General features: G+C 37.9%; 1 protein-coding gene across 1 annotated transcript in view; it reads left to right on the forward strand.

Moving 5' to 3' along the window:
* The first annotated feature begins 11,122 nt into the window (after positions 1–11,122).
* PINX1 (PIN2 (TERF1) interacting telomerase inhibitor 1) overlaps positions 11,123–21,106 on the forward strand; it is an 86,494-nt gene continuing 76,510 nt past the window's right edge. The window contains exon 1 of the mRNA XM_007476493.2: positions 11,123–11,316. Coding sequence (XP_007476555.2) covers positions 11,298–11,316 — 19 coding nt within the window. The 5' untranslated portion in view covers positions 11,123–11,297. The remainder of the gene's footprint in view (positions 11,317–21,106) is intronic.

The following is a 21,106-nucleotide window of genomic DNA, read 5'->3' on the forward strand; positions in this document are numbered from 1 at the left end:
ATTTTCCCACGGCGACCACTTAATTTTAGATTTTAAATCAAGACACTAAAAATTATCTTTACAGTTTGACTGAAACCTTTACAGTTTTGGCAATTCACAGTCTTGGCAAACCACATTTTCACAGTTACACTGGTATCAGAAGAAGCCAGAGTTTTCTCTCTTTCTCTCTCATTCCTTAACATCTTCCTTTTATTGTAAATATTGTAAATAAACTACCATAAATTCCATTTACTTTAGTAATTTATTTTGGGATTTAGAATTTAAATCCCTGGCGACCACCTAATTAATACATTTCAGAGTCCAACCACAATTTAAATTTAACAAGATAAAGATGAAATAATATTTGGTCCAAAGGGCAGCTACATGGCTCAGTGATGCCACTATTCCCAGAGTTCTTGGGATGATTGACCTGAGAAATTGCAGTTGGTCAGGGTTAGTGATGGTGGCAATAGCAAAGATAGTGGGTCCATTCTTTACAGGGTTTATTCTACTCAGTAATGGTGATGATATACTTGGAAGTTTATGGTAGCTATCTAGCATGTCTTTCTCCTCCCACTCTGCTTCTGACTCTCAGGCCCTAGCTACCATTTTCCCTATCTCCCTGTGTGGGTGACTTCTCCCTATACATTATTAGAATGTAAGCTCCTTGAGTACAGGCTATTTTTCTTTTTTGTCACATCCCTGGTCCTTAGGATAGTGCCTGGCATGTGTCATTGTTATTTGTTCAGTTGTGCTTGTTTCTTTGTGACTTCATTTGGGATTTTTTTTTAAAACTCTTACCTTCCATCTTGGAATCAATACTGTATAGTGGTTCCAAGGCAGAAAAGTGGTAAGGGCTAGGCAATGGAGGTCAAGTGACTTGCCCAGGGTCACATAGCTGGGAAGCATCTCAGGCCAGATTTTAACCTAGGACCTTCTGTCTCTGGGTCTAACCCTCGATCCACTTAGCTACCCAGTTGCTCCCATTTGGGATTTTATTGACAAAGGTATTAGGGTGGTTTGCCATTTCCTTCTCCAGCTCATTTTACAGATAAGGAAACTGAGGCAAAGAGTTAAGGAACTGACCTAGGGTCACACAGGTAGCCAGATTTAAACTTAGGAAGATGGGTTTTCCTCACTCCGGTCCTAACACTCTATCCACTGTGCCATCTAGCTGTCTGGCACATAATAAAGCTTAATAAAGGCATGTTGCCTTGCTTCTGGTGATGCAGAATTAGAACTCTGGAGAGAAATGAGTGCTGGATATGCACATTAGGAATCATCTGCAGAGAGATAATAACAATGAATGATAGAGGATAGAGCCAGGGAATATGGGCTGGCAAAACATCTCCCCCATCTCTGCTGTGGCACTTCTGGGGAGCAACATTCTTTTTTAAGTAGATGATTTTTAAGATCCATTTTATTCATAATAGTCTGTCATTATATGGTTCTGAGGTTTTTTAGGGGAAAGATACAAAGTCCTGTAGTGAGTATCATTTCACTTGAGAAACAATTGATTTTTGTTAATTTTCTTCCTTCAAAGCAAAATATATACTCTGGGAAATCCTATATTATACAACAACTTGGGAATTAGGAAAAAAGTATTTAATCTATTATATAGTCAACTTTTATTCTCAAAGTAGCCTTGCCCTTTTACTACATTAGTTCTGTCCCAAGATATATGTCTTTGATACCTCTATACATCAGTAGCACATAAAACAGTTCTTTGAAATTTTATTTGAAATTTTTACAAGGAACTTATTGGCACCCTACTTTTGGGTCTTTTGTGAACTTCTGGACAAGAAACATTTGTGTCTCTTTCGCTTCCACTTTTTCCAGACTTCACCAGAGGGGAGTTGGTGGAAGTCAAGATTTCCTGAATCTGAAAAGAGGTGGGTGGCTCTAATTATACAGTGAAAACAGATGGAAACCTGAATTTTTTAACTGAAAATTTCAGGAAATTTCCATGCTAAATCGTTTTCTATTCCACAATACAGAGTAAATGGTTTTAAAAATAAAAATGAAAGAAAGTAACTAGAACTCATCTTTTGCACAGTTGGGGCCATCTTAAATCTCAAGGTATTTTGGCTTTGGACATTCATGTCAGAACTGGAAAAGTTCTTGTAAAACCACATCATAGATTGGACAAGACTCCTAAAGGTCTCTCAGTGCCAGCCAATCACTTTTAGTACTTTCCCTAGACTAGACTGGAGTCTGGGCAATTTGGTTATGAGATTGAGAAGCTTTCAGGAATACCTTCTTCACTCAGATTCATTTCAGCTGATAAGACAATCCCACATCTAAACTAAAAAGCTTCTTATTAAACAGGATCCTCAGCTCATTGCATAGGTATATATTGGGTTTAAGATTAATGAACCAAGAAAAATGTTACATGTTGTTCTTCCAGCAGCTATATTCAATCCATAACTGATAGAAAAGGAATTGCTAAGTGTTCATAAATATTGTTTACTTAATATTTCCTAAAATAAGTACAAATTACCACAAGGAAAATCTGACTTTTTCTAGTTCCAGGAATCATCAGGTTTTTTTATGTCTTCCTCTCTGAATTTTCTTTGGATATAAATAACTTTAAGTGTTTGATTTGTCTTCTTCCTGATACTTTGCTTAGACAAGCAAATGCCATTACTCTGTAGTAGATTTTGTCCAAATATAAGATTTCAAATGAAACAATGCAGAACCTGGTGAAACTTATATCCTTCACTTGGAAGAGTAGGGAAGTAGTGGCCAAAGTCTGTCAATTCAACCTGCTCATCATCTCTTCCATCAGCTCTGTTCATCTTCCATCCTTTCTGTTCACAGCACCATCACCGTAGGTCAGCTCATCTTATTTCATCTGACCTATTGCAACAGTCTTCTTGCATCTAGTCTCTTCCTTTTCTAATCTATCTTTCACACAACTGCATAAGTCTGCCCATGTTATTGCCTTTCTTAAGAAGCTTCATTGGCTCCCTATTGCCATTTGGATACAATATAAATTCCTGTTCTGGAATTTGACTTCATTTTATCTTTCCCTTTCAAGTACTCTGTTTCAGCTGAACTTGCTGTCAGCTATTACCCTTGCTTGATAAATTTTCTTTCCTGCTTTGGCACAGACTGTTTTCCAGTCTGGAATGTTATCCCTCCTCTCCTTGCCTCTTGGAACTCCTGGCTCCCTTCAAGGATCAGCCAAAGAGGCCTTTTTATTTCCTTTAGTTATCAGTGTGCTCTCCCAAATCCCCAAATAATTTTCTATTCATTTTTTAATCTATCCTGCTTTTCCTTTTTTAAAGTAGATTAATTAAGGAAGTCTCCAATTAATTTAAGAAGATCTCTAATCAACCCGATGAGATTAGATAACATTGCCATTGTTTAGAGATGATGACACTACATAAAGAACTCCCACTGACTGGCTGACTGAGCTTTAGGCAGTAAAAGCACATGGCAGCTTTGAGAATGTCTGAGAATGGAGTTCAAAGACATTGTTCCTGAATTCCAATCTCCTATAGAGAAAGAGCTTTTGGATTTCCTAGCATAGTGCCTCATTCTAGGCCCTACACAAATGTTGACTGATACTTTCAAGATCAAAAGAATTAGAGTTAAGAGGATGCTAACATGATCAGCCTAAGAATAATAGATGAAGCAAGAAAAAATATGAATCTTTCCCCAAAGTAGAACCCATACCAGGAAAGGTAGATAAAATCAAATGGGAAGTTCCTCCTCATCATAGAAAGAGAGAAGGTCTAATTCTTTAGCCTAAGTGGGAGAGAAGACAAACTTGAATTTCTATTTTTTCTTTCTAAATCCTTTACTCTCTGTCTTTGAAACATCTCCAAGACAGAAGAGCAGCAAAGGCTAGGCAATTAGGGTTAAGTGACTTGCAATTAGGCAGTATCTAAGGTCATATTTGAACCCAGGTCCTTCTAGTTCCAGACCTGGTGCTCCAGCTATGTCTTCTAGCTGCCCTCAAAGCTTAAATTTCTGAAAAGGTTCAATTATAAATGAATGTTGAAAAGAAAAGAAATAAAGAAAGTGATCAACAGTATCAAAGATTGCTGAGAGGTCAAGAAGAATGACGATTTAGAAAAGATCATTGGATTTGATAATTAAGAGATTATTGATAATTAAGATCTGGGTGACTCAATGGATAGAGTCAGGCTTGGAGGCAGGAAGTCCTGGGTTTAAATCTGACCTCAGACTACCTGTGTGACCCTGGGCAAGTCACTTCATCCCAGTTGTCTAGTCCTTATTGCTCTTCTGCCTTGGAACCAGTACTTAGTATTGATTTTAAGACAGAAAGTAAGGTTTTTTGTTGTTGTTGTTTTTTTTTAAAAGAGATCATTAGTAACTTTGAAGAGAGATAAGGTGGAATGACAATGCCATGGATTTCGAGGGGTTAAGAAATGAGAGGAGACAAAGTAAAGGCACCTATTGTAGACAGACTTTTCTAGGTGTTTGGTACCAAAGGGAAGAAGAGATATAGATGATAGTAAAGCTGGATAGGGGAGACAAGGGCATGTTTGAAGGCAGTAGGGAAGGAGGCAGTAGACAGAGAGAGATTGAAAAGTGGAGATGACAGAGGGGGCAATCTGTTTGTTGGGGGACACTGTATAGAATGGAATCACTTGTATAAGTACAAGGTCAGCTTTTGTAAGGAGTAAAGCCACCTCCTTGTGTGAGATAGAAGTGAAGAAGGAGAGAGTGGCAGGAGGTATGAGTGATAGGAGATCATGTAGAGGTTGCTCAGTGGATGGCCTCGATTTTTTCTGTTAAAAATTTTTTTTTTAATTTCTTTCAGCATTACCCATGATTCCATATTCTCCCTCATACCACACATCCAAATAGTTGCCAAACTTTGCTATTCCTATTTCCAAAACAGGCCCAGGATCTCACTTAGAATATTGCAATGACTTCCAAATTGTTCTCCCTGCAGTAAATCTTTTCTCACGCCTGACTCTCCTTCACAATGCTATTGAAGTAATTTTTCTTAAGCAAAGATATGACCAAGTCACTTCCTTACTCAATGGATTCCAGTAGCTCCCTATTGATTCTAGGATCTAGTTTTTGTTTTTGGGTTGTTTTGGTTATGTCTGACTCTTCATGACCCCATTTGGGGTTTCTTGGGAAAGATATTGGAGTGGCTTGTCCTTTCCTTCTCCAGTTCATTTTACAGATGAGGAAACTGAGGCAAACAAAATTAAATCATTTGCCCAGGATCACAGAGCTAGTAAGTGTCTGAAGTTAGATTTGAGCTCAGGAAGATGAGTCTTACTCCACTCTCTATCCATTGTTCCACTTACCTGCTCCTAGAATCTATATATGTATGTATATATACATACATATATATTTACATATTAGACAGCGGCTACAAGTGTACAATAAGCTTAACAGAGTTGAGTGATAATCAGGGTAGAATGCATTTGGGAAATTATGAATATGTTCATTGATTCTTAGCTGCTTAGGGTACAAAAGTTCATCTCTTTAAAACAAGCATTTTCCCAGTGATTCTTTACTTTTGCAAAACAGAGAGAGGCAGCAAGTTACAGAGAAAGATAGTTGGTTTGGGAAGTTAGTTAAATCCTGGGTTTGAATTCTATCTCTGATATTAGCTGTGTGACTATGCAACTCATTTAATCTTTCTGAGCTTTAGATTCCTAGTTTGTTAAACAGAAATAATAATACTTGTGTAATCTGCTCAAGGAGAAAGTGCTTTGCAAACTTTTGAATATTAGAACACTAAACTACTCTAGAAATATGAGCTATTTTGGAAAATTACCTTGTCAGAAGAACCAAAATGACATGGTAGATATAGGAAGGATACAACACGTTGTCTTATTATTTTGGTAGTCTTGAAAATGTTAAACAAACAAAAAACAGTGGAAGTTCTACAGTAAGTTGAGTGGATCCTCTAAAGAAAATTTATGGAAGGACATCATAAAGAATCTTGTGGGATAGAGATATGGAAGGACTATGATCTGCAGTGGTGAACAGATTACTAACACCAGCTCCATCCAAGTTTGTCTATGGCTGTCTGCTTCATTAAGGACAAGGATCTTTCTCTGTATGCAGGAGGTCCTTGATAAATATCTATATAAATATCTATTGAATCAAATTATATCATTGCTTTCTTGCCTTATACTAAAGCACCACAGCTTTGATACTTATAACATCAGTTTTGGGGCATAGGGGAATAAAATAGAGCTAAGTCAAATACATTGGACAGCTAAGTGGCACAGTGGATAAAGCACTGGACTCAAGAGTCAGACTCATCTTCCTGAGCTCAAATTTGGCTTCAGACAACAGCACTATGACCCCAGACAAGTTATGTAAATTGATTTGCCTCATTTTCCTCATCTATAAAACGAGATAGAGAAGATAATTTCCATTCACTCCAGTATTTTTGCCAAGAAAATCCCAAATGGTGGCATTCAGTCAGGACTGAAAAACAACTAAACAAAAAAAAGTCATGCATATTAAAGAGAGGTAAGTCCTATAATCAAACCCTTCTTTAACTGTCATTTGGAAATAATTGAAAGCTAGGCATCAAAGGGATGAATGGGTAAATTTCCATAGGGAGGAAAAAATAGGAAAAGCTAGGAACAAGCAGCAATATACCCTTGTCAGAAAAGCAAAGAGTGATGAAATGGGAAGGTATAGGGATGTGTATATTGAAAAAATATATTTATTTGTGTGTATAGTGTATGTGGTGGGTGCTGTATTACAGTCAGGGCACTCTGGTAGCCAATTGAAGATAGTGAACCAGATAAGGACCAAGTTTTGGAGATAAAACCAGGTGTGGAATGATGATGATGATAGCTTCTAGGAGCATGGCAGGTCTAAATAGCCATAAGAAAGGGCAAGGACTTTCTTCCTTCTTTTATTCCTTCTCTCCTTCTTTTCTTCTCTCTCCTCTTCTCTCTCTTCTTGTCTCTTTCCTGGTCTTTCCTATAGGCTCCCCTCATACGTCAATTAGCACTACCTTTAACATGGGTCATAAAATAATAACAATAATAGCTAGCATTTATACAGCACTTCAAGGTTTACAAAACACTTTAAGTTGATTTTCACAACCTTCCTGGCAGGGAGGTGCTAATATTGTCTTTATTTTACAGTTGAGGACACTGAAACTAAGATGACTTACTTCATGACTAGCGTCATGAAATTAGTTAATGTCTGAGACAGGATGTGACTCAAATCAGTTTTAAGTTTAGCTCTGCAACCATTGTGCCACCTAGCTACCTAAATATGTAGGAATTTTATAATAATGTGGACCCAGAAATAGTCATATGGTACATAAAAATAATGGAACTGAGGATGAATAAGGAGGAATTCCTTCAAGGGAATGGATATCCCCAAATGGGACAATTTTTCTGTCTCTATATATAGGGTGGAGGAATAAAGAAAAGAATGAAAATCCTTATTTTAAAAACTTTTTGCAAAGAAACTGGTATGTGACAGAATTTGGCATTTATCGATATTAGAAATGTTGTAAATGTGCAATACTATATAAAATAATTCTTTTTTATATGTCTATAGCAAATGATCTCTGTCCAATTTTCACCTACCTGAAAGTATGAAGAGAGAGAGGCTAGACCAGATGATCTTTACAAGTCCCTTCTAGATCAATGATTCTCCAGGTTTAGTTTAGAATTTTGAAAAGAGTTCTTTGAGGCTGCCATCTAAAGGTTTTCTTAATATTGCATGAATCCTTTCAGTGGAAAAATACTGAATGGTTCTCAAAATGTAACCAAGACTATTGATATTCCAGGATCAGTGGACAGAAGATTTGACTAATTCAAAAGAGAAAATAATTTTAAAACTGTGATTTTTCTTTTTACAAATATACTTTCAAAACTAAACAGCCACAAAATAATAATTATTCACTAAAATAGAAATTCAACTCTTTTTTTTTTTTTGCAGTTAACTAGTTGTTAGCAGTCCTGATACATGTGTTATGAAGAGTATATTCTGAATGCCTCTAAAGTTGTTTCCCCAAGAGGGGTTGCTGAGGAACCTGCCTCCTGTATCTAGGAGAGTCATGGTGATATAAAAATGAAGTACATGAGAGAGGCTGTGGAGTATGTTAGGATATTTTATAATTAGTTTCATCCAGTTTATCCCCTGAAGAAGAAGAATCTTTTTGATGGGCCTAGGAGACATTTAAAAAGGACTGGCCGCTTCAGGCCTATGCTCTTAGCTTCAGTGTTTGAGGGGGTCTGGAGCATGACACTATTCTGGCCTGAAATTCTAGAGTGTGCTTCAGTACCCCACTCCCATAGCAACTGAGACAAGCATTATCTGGCAGTGCTGCCCAATTTGCACACCAATATGGTGGGACCAAAGTTATGAGGGAATTAAGCTAAATTTGAGCCTACTCTTCTGAGACTGAAGAGGTGCAGGGACACAGGATATCTCCCTAAACTAGGGAAAGTGTTGGCTTTTGCCATACCTTCTAAATAAATATTTCTTTGTAAAAGCTAATTGTTGTTAAATGTTTAAGTGGAACTGGGGCACTATTTACTAATGTCTAACAATGGTGAGGAAAGGGAAGGAAGAATACAATGGAGAAGTGGGTTTTGCCTCAAGAAGTAGAGAAGATATGCCCACGAACCCTTCAAGGGATGCAGAGCCCTGAGATGTAGCCTGTTGGGCTTTTGGATAATGGGCCAGAACACACAAGCTATATATATATGTATGCATGTATGTATGTATATGCATATATATGTATATGTGTATGTATGTGTATATATATATAATTTTTATTATTGATGTGCTCTGGAGACTGAAAAGTATGGAGGACCACTTTCACTGAAAAGGATTATACTTAGCAGATTTTTGACCAAAGAAAAGCCCTGCTGAATGATTTTTAGCTTGACTAAGAGTAGCAACTCCAAAGGTAGAATACCTGGAAAATGATTAAATAGTATCCCATTGAGAGCTAACCTGCTTTGTTTTAGTTTAATTTTACCCTCCTCTATTTTACACAGGGGCCTTTTCTCCTTATTCATCATGTTAGTTCCTTGTATGTAGTGGTTGTTTTCACTTTGTACGCATATCTCTCCATTTATCTTACATATGGTGGTGGTGGGGGGAGTTATCTTTTTTGAACAAGAAAAACACAAGGATTTCCCAATACCTATAACTCCAAATCTAATTTAATGGGACCATCAAGTCCTGGAATCTCAGAGTAAGAAGGACCCTGTGAGGCCCCCTAATTGAGCTCATTGCTGAACAAGAATACATGCTACAACATCTGACAAATCATCTTTCAGGTTTGGTTCTGAAGACTTTTATTAGCAGGAACCTATTTTCTCCTGAGTCGGTCTATTCTACTTTTGCAGTTTTCAATATATCTAAAACTAAACTCATCTTTCCTTCCTTACCCAACCAAAAAACCCTGTCCCTCTCCCTAGCTTTTCCATTTCTGTTGTTTGGATCATCATCTGTCTAGTCACCTAAATTTGTAAACTTCAGCATTATCCTTTATTTTCTTCTTTTTTTCTTCTCCTCCATGCAATAAATGCCAAGTCTTATTCATTCAATTTCTGTATTATCTCTTGCATCATTACTCTCCTTTCCAGCTTCACTGCTACCACCGTCATTCAGGCCTACAATATTGACTTTGCCTGTGTCCTTGCTTTGAGAGGCATCATGGCATGATGGTTCTAGGGCAGGCCTGAGAGGCAGGAAGACATGGATTCAAATCCTGGTCCTAGTATATACAATAAGATTACAAGTTAATGTAGAGAGAACTTTCATACTGGGGTAGAAAATTCCCTACACATTTGAAAATATACTTGTCTCCTTTCTGTTATATTCATGTACATGTCATGCCCTCCTGCAGAGACTGGCTTCACTTTTGACAGCCCATTGTACTTACCTAATATTAATCAATTAATCAACATTTACCAATTACCTTCTATGTGCTGGGTACTGTGTTAATCACTGGGGGGGAAAAGGCAAAAAATAATCCCTGACCTCAAAGAGCTCACAGTCTACTGGATTGTGAAGCAGTAGTAGATGCTTTATAAAATGTTTCTTGGACTGAATTGAATATGCACCTTTTAGTTTGTCCTATCTCTCTATATTTGTTATCTTTCTTGAACAAAAAGTGTTTTGCACAAATTAGTGCATAGTTTGTCCTATCTCTCTATATTTGTCCTGACACATTTTCCTATGATAAATAATTAGTTGTTGCTAGCAAAGTCCAGTGACTCACATGATAAAACTTAATGGGTATGGAAAGGCTGCTTGTTCAAAAGCATCTGATCAGCTTGGAATTAATATTGTCATTAAGGTCACTTAAGGTCTTCTTTAGATAGCTGAACTTTAGCTAGTGTGAAACTTGTGGACTTTATAACAGGGTTGTATATATAAACTATGAGCCACTTGGTGGCACTGCATTAGTAAACCATATCTGCTCATGATCTGTTGTATTTAAGCCTAGAGAAAGCAATTTATAATTCTATTGATAATTTAGCCAGGGAGTGAAATATCAGCTGTTGTCCACTAGATGGCTTTCTTTGTATGCCTGTTTTTTCATCTGTAAGATGAAGATAAAAATAGCACTTACTCTAGGATTATCGTGAAGTACATTTTCAAATAGGGTTTTTAGATAACACACCTAAAAACTTTGAAAATCTTAAATAAAATTTAAAAAGTTATTATTAGCATTAATAGCATAGTGGTAGATATATATTAAGGCACTAGATTTGAATCTAGTGCCTTAATATATATTGACTGGGCTCAAACTCGCCTCAGCAGCATGACTGGTCAAGTTTAATCTGCCTTTTTTTATTTATCTGTAAAAGGGGGACAATAATACCATCTCCTTCATTGGGCTGTTATGAGGATAAAATAAAATATTTGTAAAGCACTATATATATATATATATATATATATATTACATCTCATTATTCGTTGTTGCAATCTTGGGCAAATCTTTAATCTCAATTCCACCATCTGTAAAATGAGAGAGGACGGATTGGACTCGATGACCTATAAAGCCTCTCCCAGATCTAAATCTTGGCTGGTAAAAAGCTTCCTTCTCTTCCCACAGCTTTCCTCTCCCTCCTCCTCCTCTCCGGCCCCGCCCTCCTCCTTTCCTCTGGCCCCGCCCCACCGTTGACGCTAGCGCGATGTCGTCGCGTGCCTGTGTCGTCATCGGATCGCGCAGCTGCTACCGGAGTTACCTCGGAGCCCACGTGCAGTGCCGGGATTTTCGAGTCAGCCTGGCTCCGGCAATCAGACGGGTTTTAGCCAGTCTGTCGTAGGACTTTGTGGTCCAGGGCCGGCGCCTGTGGCTTTTGGGCTCCTCCAGAATGGCGATGCTGGCTGAACGTGAGTTCCCTCTATTTTGGGGGCGCCCCTGGGGCTGAACGGACGCGGGCTCGTGGTCGCGCAGAGGTCCTGGTGTCCAAGCCTGGGCACCCTTGGAAGGCTCCCTTGTGCACCCCAGCTCAGCAGTGGTCACGACACTTTCTTGTGCTTAGTGAACGTCTCTGCCTCCTCTATGGCATCTGGGCCTTTCCGTGCTGCGAGCTTTTTAAGTTAAAAAAAAAAAAGTCAGCCAGTATGTCGTTTGAAGCACATATTGGATAGAGCGCTGGACCCAGGGTCAGGGTGACCTGTTTTCAATACTGACTCACACTTACCAATCGTGTGAATCTTGGAAAGTCAATTCTCTCATCTGCAAAATGGGAAGAATAATAGCACCTCTCTCCCAGTGCTATTGTGAAAAAGCAAAGTGTTTTCCAAACCTCAGGAGCACTATATTAATGCCAGCTTTAATCATGACCCTGGTAATACAGGGAAAGCAGTGGATTTGGAGGCGGAATATCCGGGTTTAAGTCTTAAATCTGGCCCTCGCCATTTACTTGGTAATATTTCTTTGGCTGCTTTTATGTGCCAGACACTGCTAAGATACAAAGACGGGCAAAAGACAGTCCGTGGACCTAAGGACCTCACATACTCATGGGGCAGACAACATGCAATGAACTATGTTCAGTTAGTATAAATTGGAGATGATCAACAAAAGGAATGTACTAGAATTAATGTGAATCAGAAAGGTTTCCTTTAGGTGAGATTTTAGGTTGTACTTGAAGGAAGCCAGGAGATGGAAATGAGGAGATAAAGCATCCCACACATGGGGGTTAGCCAATGAAAATGTCCAGAGTTGGGAGATGTTCTCTTCAAGGGACAGTAAAAGAGCCAGTGTCACTGAATTGATGTGCTTGGGGAACTGTGCTGGCAAAGGTTTTGAACACCAAAAAGAGGGCTTTATATTTAATCGTGGAGGTAATAAAGAACCATTGATGTTTATGGAGTAAGAGGATGAAATATTTGGACCTGTGTTTTAGGAAGATCACTTTGACAGCTAAGTGGAAATGGACAAGAGTCTGGAGAGACTTGTGGCAAGGAGACCCATCTGCAGGTTATTGCAGGAATTTTGGTGTGAGATGATGGGGGCTTCTACCAGTGGTGGCAATGCCAGGAGAGAAGGAGGCATTTATGAAAGATATTAGGAAGATGAAATCAATAAGCCTTGGCAACAAATTGGGTATAGGATGGGAGGGAGACAGAGAAGTTGATGGTGACATCTAGGATGTGAGTCCAAGTGAGTAGGAAGATGGTAGTAACAGAGAAGTTAGAGGGGAGAAGGGAAAGAAAATTAGTTTAGTTTTGGAAATGAAATGTTTAAGATTTCAACTGGACATCTAGTTAGAGATGTCTGAAAGGCAGTTGGAAATGCAGAACTTGATAGAGGTCAGCAAAGAAGTTAGGGCTGAATAAATAGATTTGAAATTTCATCAGCATAGAAATAATAATTGAATTCTTGGGATTTCTTGAAATCACCAAATGAAATAATATTGAAGGAAAAGAGAAAAGGGCTCCTGATAAATGGGAGTGGAGTAGGGGCAATGATGACTTTTATGAAAATCCATCTAAGGAGACTGATAGGGAGCTGTCAGAAGAACCAGGAGAGGCTAGTGTCATGAAAATGTAAGGGAAAGAGTGTCAAGGAGAAGACAGTGATAATCTACAATGTTAAGAGCTACCAAGAGGTCAAGAAAGATGAGGCTATTGGATTTGACAATCAAGAGATCATGAATAACTTTGGAGAGAGCAATTTTACTTGAATGATGAGGGCAGAAGTCAGACTATAGACAGGAAGAAAGTGAGAGAAAAGGATGTAGAAGTAGTTATTGTAGATGACCTCAAAGAATTTAGCCACAAAAAAGAGAGATATGGAATGATAACTAGTAAGAATAGATTAATCAAATGAGAGTTTTTTCAGGGTAGGAAGACTTGAGCATGTTTATAGGGAAGCCGCCAGTAGACAAAAGGAGACTGAAGATAAATGAAAGAGAAGGAATAGAAGAGGGGGACATCTTGAGAAATGGAATGGAATGGGATCACTTATAAATGAAGATGCATTAGCCTTGGCTTGAAGAGGGGACACCTCTTCCTAGAGTCCATGTGCAGATCAGCTCCTTGACCAGAGGCAAAGCACATATTCTCTGAGCTAGTCTTCCACTATGTAAAATGAGGCAATGGTATTAATGCTACCTATTTTACATATGGTACTATCCCTTGAGCGAAAAGTTCTTTGTAAACTATAAAGTATAACACAAATGATAAATGATCTGGTTAATAACATTGCATATTTCTGTCATACTCAATTTATCATTTTTTCCAGTGCCACCTTCTAATGATTTATGCTTTTTCTAATCTCCCTTGTTGTCAACACTCTTCCTCTTGAAATTACTTGACATTGTTGTGTATATGTGTTGAATCCCCTTGTCACATGAAAGCTCCTTTAGGGCAGGATTTCTTGATTTGTTGGGGAAGTAACCCAGTATTCTAGATGTAGTAGCCTTAGCCTGACCTTCACAGAACAGAACTGTTAACTCCTGAATTCTGAATGCTGCCTCTCCTAGGGCATCATGGGTTAGCTCCAAGTTCAGTACAAGTCAACAGTGAGATATGGGAGCCAAAACTCCTACTTTTACCCTCAGTTCTTATCATAACTCCAAGCATTTAATGGGTTTAATTGATTTTTTAAATTGGATCTGTGATTTCATTGGAGAAGGAAAATCCCAGTGAGAAATTTCCTCTATGAAAAAAGTCAGTACCTTCTCCAAACCTTTTCTTCTTAAGATAATTAATTGCCTGGGAGCAATTAGAGGGTAAGTGACTTGTGTAGGGTCAACTGCCAGGATATGATAAAGACAAGGATTGAACCCAAGATTTTCCCAAGGCTTGTTCTGTATTCACTATCCAATGCTGCCTCTATGGTGTCAAATACTGTATAATAAAGTATCTTAACTCTGAAAATTTTTTGGGGGGGGGGGAAGTTTTCAATCAGGAAGTATTTATTAAGCAATTCTTATGTGCCAGACACTGAAAAAAAAAATTGTTACCTTCCAATGGGGGAAGATAACCTGTAAAGAGAGCAAAAAAAGTGAGGGAGAGGAGGAGGTACCCAGGTTTAGAAAACAATGGTCTAAGATTGGCAGTTTAGGAAAACTGTCACCAGGTGGCAGTGATGCTTTGGTGATGACAAAGAATATTCTCACAATACCACTTGACACTTGAAATCAATTAGCAGGCTTTTATTTAAGAACCTACAGTGGACTAGGCACAGTGTGGAAGACTATAATGCTGAAATTACCAGTGTAAATTTCTAAAACAGTTGCAAATATCACATTTTAGTTTCTAGTTGAATTTCTAATTTTTAATAACTTTGAACTTTTATTTGACTATTGCCAGTGCATTAGGTACTATAATATATGACACACATGTCATTTATCAGCCACCATCTTTTTAAAATAACATTTTATTGGTCAAGGAATATGAATAGGCAGTTTTCAGAGGAAGAAGTCAAATCTATCAGTAATATGAAAAAATGTTCTAAATCCCTCTTTATTAGAGAAATGCAAATCAAAACAATGCTGAGATATCATCTTATACCTAGCAGATTGGCCAATATGACAGTAAAGGAAAATAATAAATGTTGGAATTTGGCAAAATTTGGACACTAATGCATTGCTGGTGGAGTTGTAAAATGATCCAACCATTTTGGAAGGCAATTTGGAATTATGCCCAAAGGGCTTTAAAAGAATGAGTGCCTTTTGATCCAGCAATACCACCACTATCCCTATATTCCAAGGAGATTTTTAAAAACGGAGACAGACCTATTTGTACAATAATATTTATAGCTGACTTTTTGTGATGGCAAAAAATTGGAAAAATGAGGGGATGTCCCTCGATTGGAGAATGGCTGAACAAATTATGGTATTTTATGATGATGGGATACTATTGTGCTCTAAGGAATGATGGACAGGATAATTTCAGAAAGAACTGGAAAGATCTACATGAACTGACGCAGAGTGAAATAAGCAGGACCAGAAGAATATTATACACAATAACCGAAACGTGGTAGGACAATCAAAGGTAATAGAATTTGCTACTAACAGCAATATAATGATCTAGGACAATTCTGAGGGACATGAAAAGAATTCTATCTACATCTAGAGAAAGAACTGTTGAGGTAGAATTGCAGAAGAAAACATATGATCTATCACTTGTTTACTTGGGTATATGATTTGGGGTTTTGGTCTTACAAGATTATTTTCTTACATGGAAATAGATTTTGAGTGATAATACATGTATAACCCACTGGAATTACTTGTCAACTCCAGGAGTGGAGAGAGAAAACATGAGTCATATAACCTTGGAAAACTTTTGTGTAAATTTGTTACTGAAATAAAATAAAGAAAAGAGAAAAATAAAATATTATTTTGTTTTCCTCAATTACATGTAAAACAATTTTTAATCTTTGGATTGCCTTTTAACCAAATTATCCCCTTCCCTGGTAAAGATGGTAAACAATCTGATATTGAGCTTACATGTGAAATAATATGAAACATTCTTCCATATTAGTTGTTGTGTGGAAGAGAACTAACAAAAAAATGAAGAAAAAGTGAAAGTCTGCATTCAGACCCTTAAAAGTTCTTGCTCTGGAAGTTGATGGCATTTTTCATCATGAGTCCTTAAGAATTGTCTTGGATCACTGGATTGCCGAGAAGAGCTAAGTCTTTCTCAATTGTTCATCATTCAGTATTGCTATTACTGTCTACAGTGTGTTCTCCTTGGCCTGTTCACTTCATTTTGCTTCAGCTCATGTAGGTCTTTCCTGGTTTTTCTGAAATCATCTTTCTCATCATTTCTTATAACAATAATTTTCCATTACAATCATATACCACAACTTATTCAGCCATTCCCCAATTGATGGACATTTTCTCTAAGTGTTATCTTTAAAAAAAAAGAAAGAAAAAAACAACCAAGAGGATGAACAAAGACAAATGGATATTACAAAAGTCTTTTCTTGTTCCATTTGCAGAAAGACACTGGGATGGGTATGGGGAAGATTTAGAAAACTTAGAAAATAGTTCTGAATTTAGAATATAAGAAGGGGGCAGCTGGGTAGCTCAGTGGGTTGAGAACCGAGCCTAGAGATAGGAAGCCCTGGATTCAAATCTGGCCTCAGACACTTCCCAGCTGTGTAACCCTGGGAAAGTTACTTACCCCCATTGCCTAGCCCTCACCACTCTTGTTCTAAGATGGAAGATAAGGGTTTAAAAAACAAAAATGAGGAATGATAGGCCAGAAAATGAGGGAGACTATAGGTGTTATTTAATGACACCATTTTAAGATGACATGTGTACAATAAGCTTTTTTTTTTACCCCTACTTTCCATCTTATAATTAGTAGTATGTATTGGTTCCAAGTTAGAAGAGTGAAAAGAGCAAAGTACTGACTTGCCCAGTGGGGTTCACACAAATACTAAGTGTCTGAGATTTGAATGTAGGACCTCCTGTCTCCAGTCCTGGCTTTATCCACTGAGCTACTTTGCTGTGCCTAGAATAAGCTTTTAAGGAAAAGCAAACAACTTAGGGAACTTGTTTCTTTGTGACTACATCTTAACTTAATAATTTTTCATCATTTCACTTGTACTACTTCACTGAATGCTTAGCTAGAATATTGGGCTTTCTGCCAAATGGCTTGCATTGGAAAGATTTTTTATAATAGTATTTGACATTTACATAACATAATATAAATAAATATAAATAATAACATAATTAAAGTTACTTAAGGGAAAAAAATTAAAAACCCTCACCTTCCTTTTGTAATCAATACTGTGTTTTGGTTCCAAGGCAGAAAAGTGGTAAGGGCTAGGCAATGGGGGTTAAGTGACTTGCTCAGGGTCATAAAACTAGGAAGTGTCTGAAGCCAAATCTCTAGGCCAGGCTCTGGAACCCCTGAACCACTTAGCTGCCCCCAACTGTTACTAGTGATATTTTTATAGTACCTGAAGATTTTTAAAGGACTTCAGACACTCATTTCACAGCAGGGCAGTGAATTAGGTACCACAGGTATTATTATCATTTTTACTTGGAAACCAAGTCTCAGAGACTTGTTCATGTTCATCCATGTTAGTTTCAGAGGAAGAATCTGAACCCCAGGCTTCTTGACTATCACTACAGCATGCTGCATTATGATTTTATGTTTAAAGGTGTTCCTTTAGATTCTAGTTATTTTGTGTTTGAGATATCCTTATGTGCCAGACAGGGCTGATATTAACATTGCTTTATACATAGAAAACTGAAACAGCTTCAACCAGCTGCTGTGAAGCTAGAAATAATGGTCAAGTGTTCTGAAACTTTCTAGCAGACTGCTGGGATCACCCTTACACATAACTTTTACTTGATAGTCACTGTTAGAAATGTGTTTTGTTTTTGTTATTTTAAATTGTTCTGGCCTTGGCATAGTAAAATTAGGTGATTTATAATTAGCAAAAATAAATCTGGGTTTTTCTAACATTTAATATTTTTTTAGTACCATTTTTGGTGGCCAAATAGCAACCAATCCATCCAGAAGAGCCATTTGGCAACCCCTCCTAATCAAAAAAACAGACAAGAAATGGGAAGTGTACGAAAAAGTCCTTTGGTCTGTAGTTGATGTTGAAAAAGTTCATGCACTAAAGCTTAAGTACTTTATTTATAGGGGAATGCCTCAAACCTTTATTCAGAACTTACTTTTATTTTAAACCTAGGTTTTACAAGTTTAGTTATTTGATTTCCAAGCTCACAATAGGTTAGAACAACCAAATTAGAAAGGGAAAGGAGACAGACTGACAGTAGCAGGAAACCATATATGACAGCAAGGAAGGAAGCAAAGAAGAAAACTAAGAGGGAGAAATTCAATAAACACTGCAACCTGGAATCATTTGGTATTGAACCAAAAGTGTCTTTTGAGCCCCGCAACCTTGCAGCTACATCGCTGTAAAATAAATGATGACCTATGGTCTTCAAGAAAATGTTAAATTGTGTTCAGTAGCTCTTGGTAAAGGAGGAAAAAATGTTAACATTTTAGAAGAAATTTTCTGCCCAAAGCAAAATATAAACAGTTTTGGTGTTTAAAATAGTATGCCTTCAGCAATCTGGGGAAAATTTGACTCTTCAGAATTACTTATTCCCTAAGAATTCCTGAATAACCAGAGTATTATTATACACCTTTTTACTGATTCTCAAATAGATTCTCAAATAGATTTATTATGTAGCTTGATTTGATTCTCAAATAGATTTATTATGTAGCTTGTACTACTCTTTTGTTTTAAACCCTTGCCTTCCATCTTGGAGTCAATACTGTGTATTGGCTCTAAGGCAGAAGGGTGGTAAGGGCTAGGCAATGGGGGTCAAGTGACTTGCCCAGGGTCACACAGCTGGGAAGTGTCTGAGGCCAGATTTGGATCCAGGACCTCCTGTCTCTAGGCCTGGCTCTCAATCCACTGAGCTACCCAGCTGCCCCCAGCTTGTACCACTCTTGCATTGAATTAACATAATTTGGCTAATTAGCAGTATATTTGTACATCAAAATAGGTGATAACCATTAAACTAATTCATCACCAACTTATGTTTCTTATCTCCTTGATTTTTTTCTGCTATGGATGCTTGATATCATGGATTTTTCTAAAATCTGCAGTGGACTGCTGTCCTAGATCCTGGGCAGGTCACTTAACTCCCATTGCCTTGCCTTTACTGCTCTTCTGTCTTGGAACCCATACATAGTATACATTCTAAGATGGAAGGTAGGAGTTTTAAAAAACAATGCTGTCCTCACCCACTATACTAATCATTGTAGGGATATCATAGGGACTATTAGTGAGTTTCTTAAGGTAACATTTTTTGGGCATCTTTTTAAAAGAAACAAATATCATACTGATCCTGTTAAATTGTAATGCTGTGTGGTTTTTATGTGCCTCTCATATGAGGAACTTTAAAATATTCCTGTGTAGAGGGCAGATGGAAGGCTCCTGGATTGAGAGCCAGGTCTAGGTTCAAATCTGGCTTCAAACACTTCCTAGCTGTGTTACCCTCGGCAGGTCACTTAATCCCCATTGCCTTGTCTTTACCACTCTTCTATATCACAGCCAATACACAGTATTGATTCTAAGATGGAAGGTAAGGGTTTAAAAAAATTCCTGTGCAATATTTCATTTTCATATTAATCCTGATGTATAATTAGAATCTGATCCCCAGAACTCTCTCTGCCAACATCCCACTTTTGTTCTCACGTAATGTCCTTACGTTTTGGAGATAAAGTGTGATTTCACCTCCCCCCCCCAAACTTGGTTGGGAAAACTTTTCTTTACTCAGGATTTTACCTTTGTTCTTTTTATTTCTTTTAAACCTAGTAAAGAAAAGTTTTCCCAACCTGGTTCACAGGGGCAGCAGGGGAAGGTGTGATGGTGGAAGAGAGCAGGGCACAAAACTTTATCTCCAAAACATTAGGACCTTACATGAGAACGAAAGTGGGATGCTGGCAGAGAGGGTTCTGGGGACCAGATTCTAATTATACAATGCAAGATAACAGTATTAAACTAAGATGGAACCTCTGTCCATCCAGTCCAAGACGGTCTACCATCTCTTCTACCACTTCTCTCCAACAGTCACCCAGCCTTTCTTGATGATCTCCAGCTAAAGACACCCATTGCTTCCAGAGGTTGGCCACTCTATTTTAGAGATCTCTAATTGTTAGGAAGATTTCCTTTAAGAATCATCTACTTTTCTGTAACTTCTATAACTTACTCAGAGATCCTAGTTCTGTTCTCTGGGGTCAAAGTATAACAAATCTCTTTATTTTAGCCCTTCAAAATATTCAAAGATTATCATGCCGTTTGTAAGTCTTCTTGCTTCCAAGTACACATCCTTAGTGTCTTCAAATAATCCTTGTGTAGAATCTTCTCCATTCCTTCCACCCTCTCTTTAAAAAATCCTTTTCTAAACATTCTCCAGTTTGTAGAGGCCCTTCCTGCTCAGAATGGAAAAGTATATTCAGATAGAGCCTGACCAGAGCAGAACTGTTAGGGCCTTCATTCCTCATGCTGCCTCTCCTAGGGCATTTTAGAAATAGCCTTTAAGATTTTGACTCCCTTGTCATTCTTTTTTCCCCCCAATTTAAACATTATTTTATTTGGTCATTTTCAAACAATATTCCTTGGAAACAAAGATCCTTTTCTTTTCCTCCCCCCCTCCCACCATCCCTCCCCTAGCCAACGCACGATTCCACTGGGTATCACATGTGTCCTTGATTCAAACCCATTTCCATGTTGTTGGTATTTGTATTAGGGTGTTTATTTAGAGTCTCTCCTCATTCATGTCCCTTCCACCCTTGTAGTCAAGCAGTTGCTTATCTTCGGTGTTTTTACTCCCACCGTTTGTCCTTTGCTTGTGGATAGTGTTTTTTTCTCCTGGATCCCTGCAGAATGTTCAGGGACGTTGTATTGACACTAATGGAGAAGTCCATTACATTCTCTTGTACCACAGTGTATCAGTCTCTGTGTACAATGTTCTCCTGGTTCTGCTCCTCTCACTCTGCATCACTTCCTGGAGGTCGTTCTAGTCTCCATGGAATTCCTCCACTTTATTATTCCTTTTAGCACAATAGTATTCCATCACCAACATATACCACAATTTGTTCAGCCATTCCCCAATTGAAGGGCATCCCTTCATTTTCCAATTTTTGGCCACCACAAAGAGCACAGCTATGAATATTCTTGTACAAG

This window comes from Monodelphis domestica, chromosome 1, assembly GCF_027887165.1.
Source record: "Monodelphis domestica isolate mMonDom1 chromosome 1, mMonDom1.pri, whole genome shotgun sequence".
In the NCBI taxonomy this organism is placed as follows: domain Eukaryota; kingdom Metazoa; phylum Chordata; class Mammalia; order Didelphimorphia; family Didelphidae; genus Monodelphis; species Monodelphis domestica.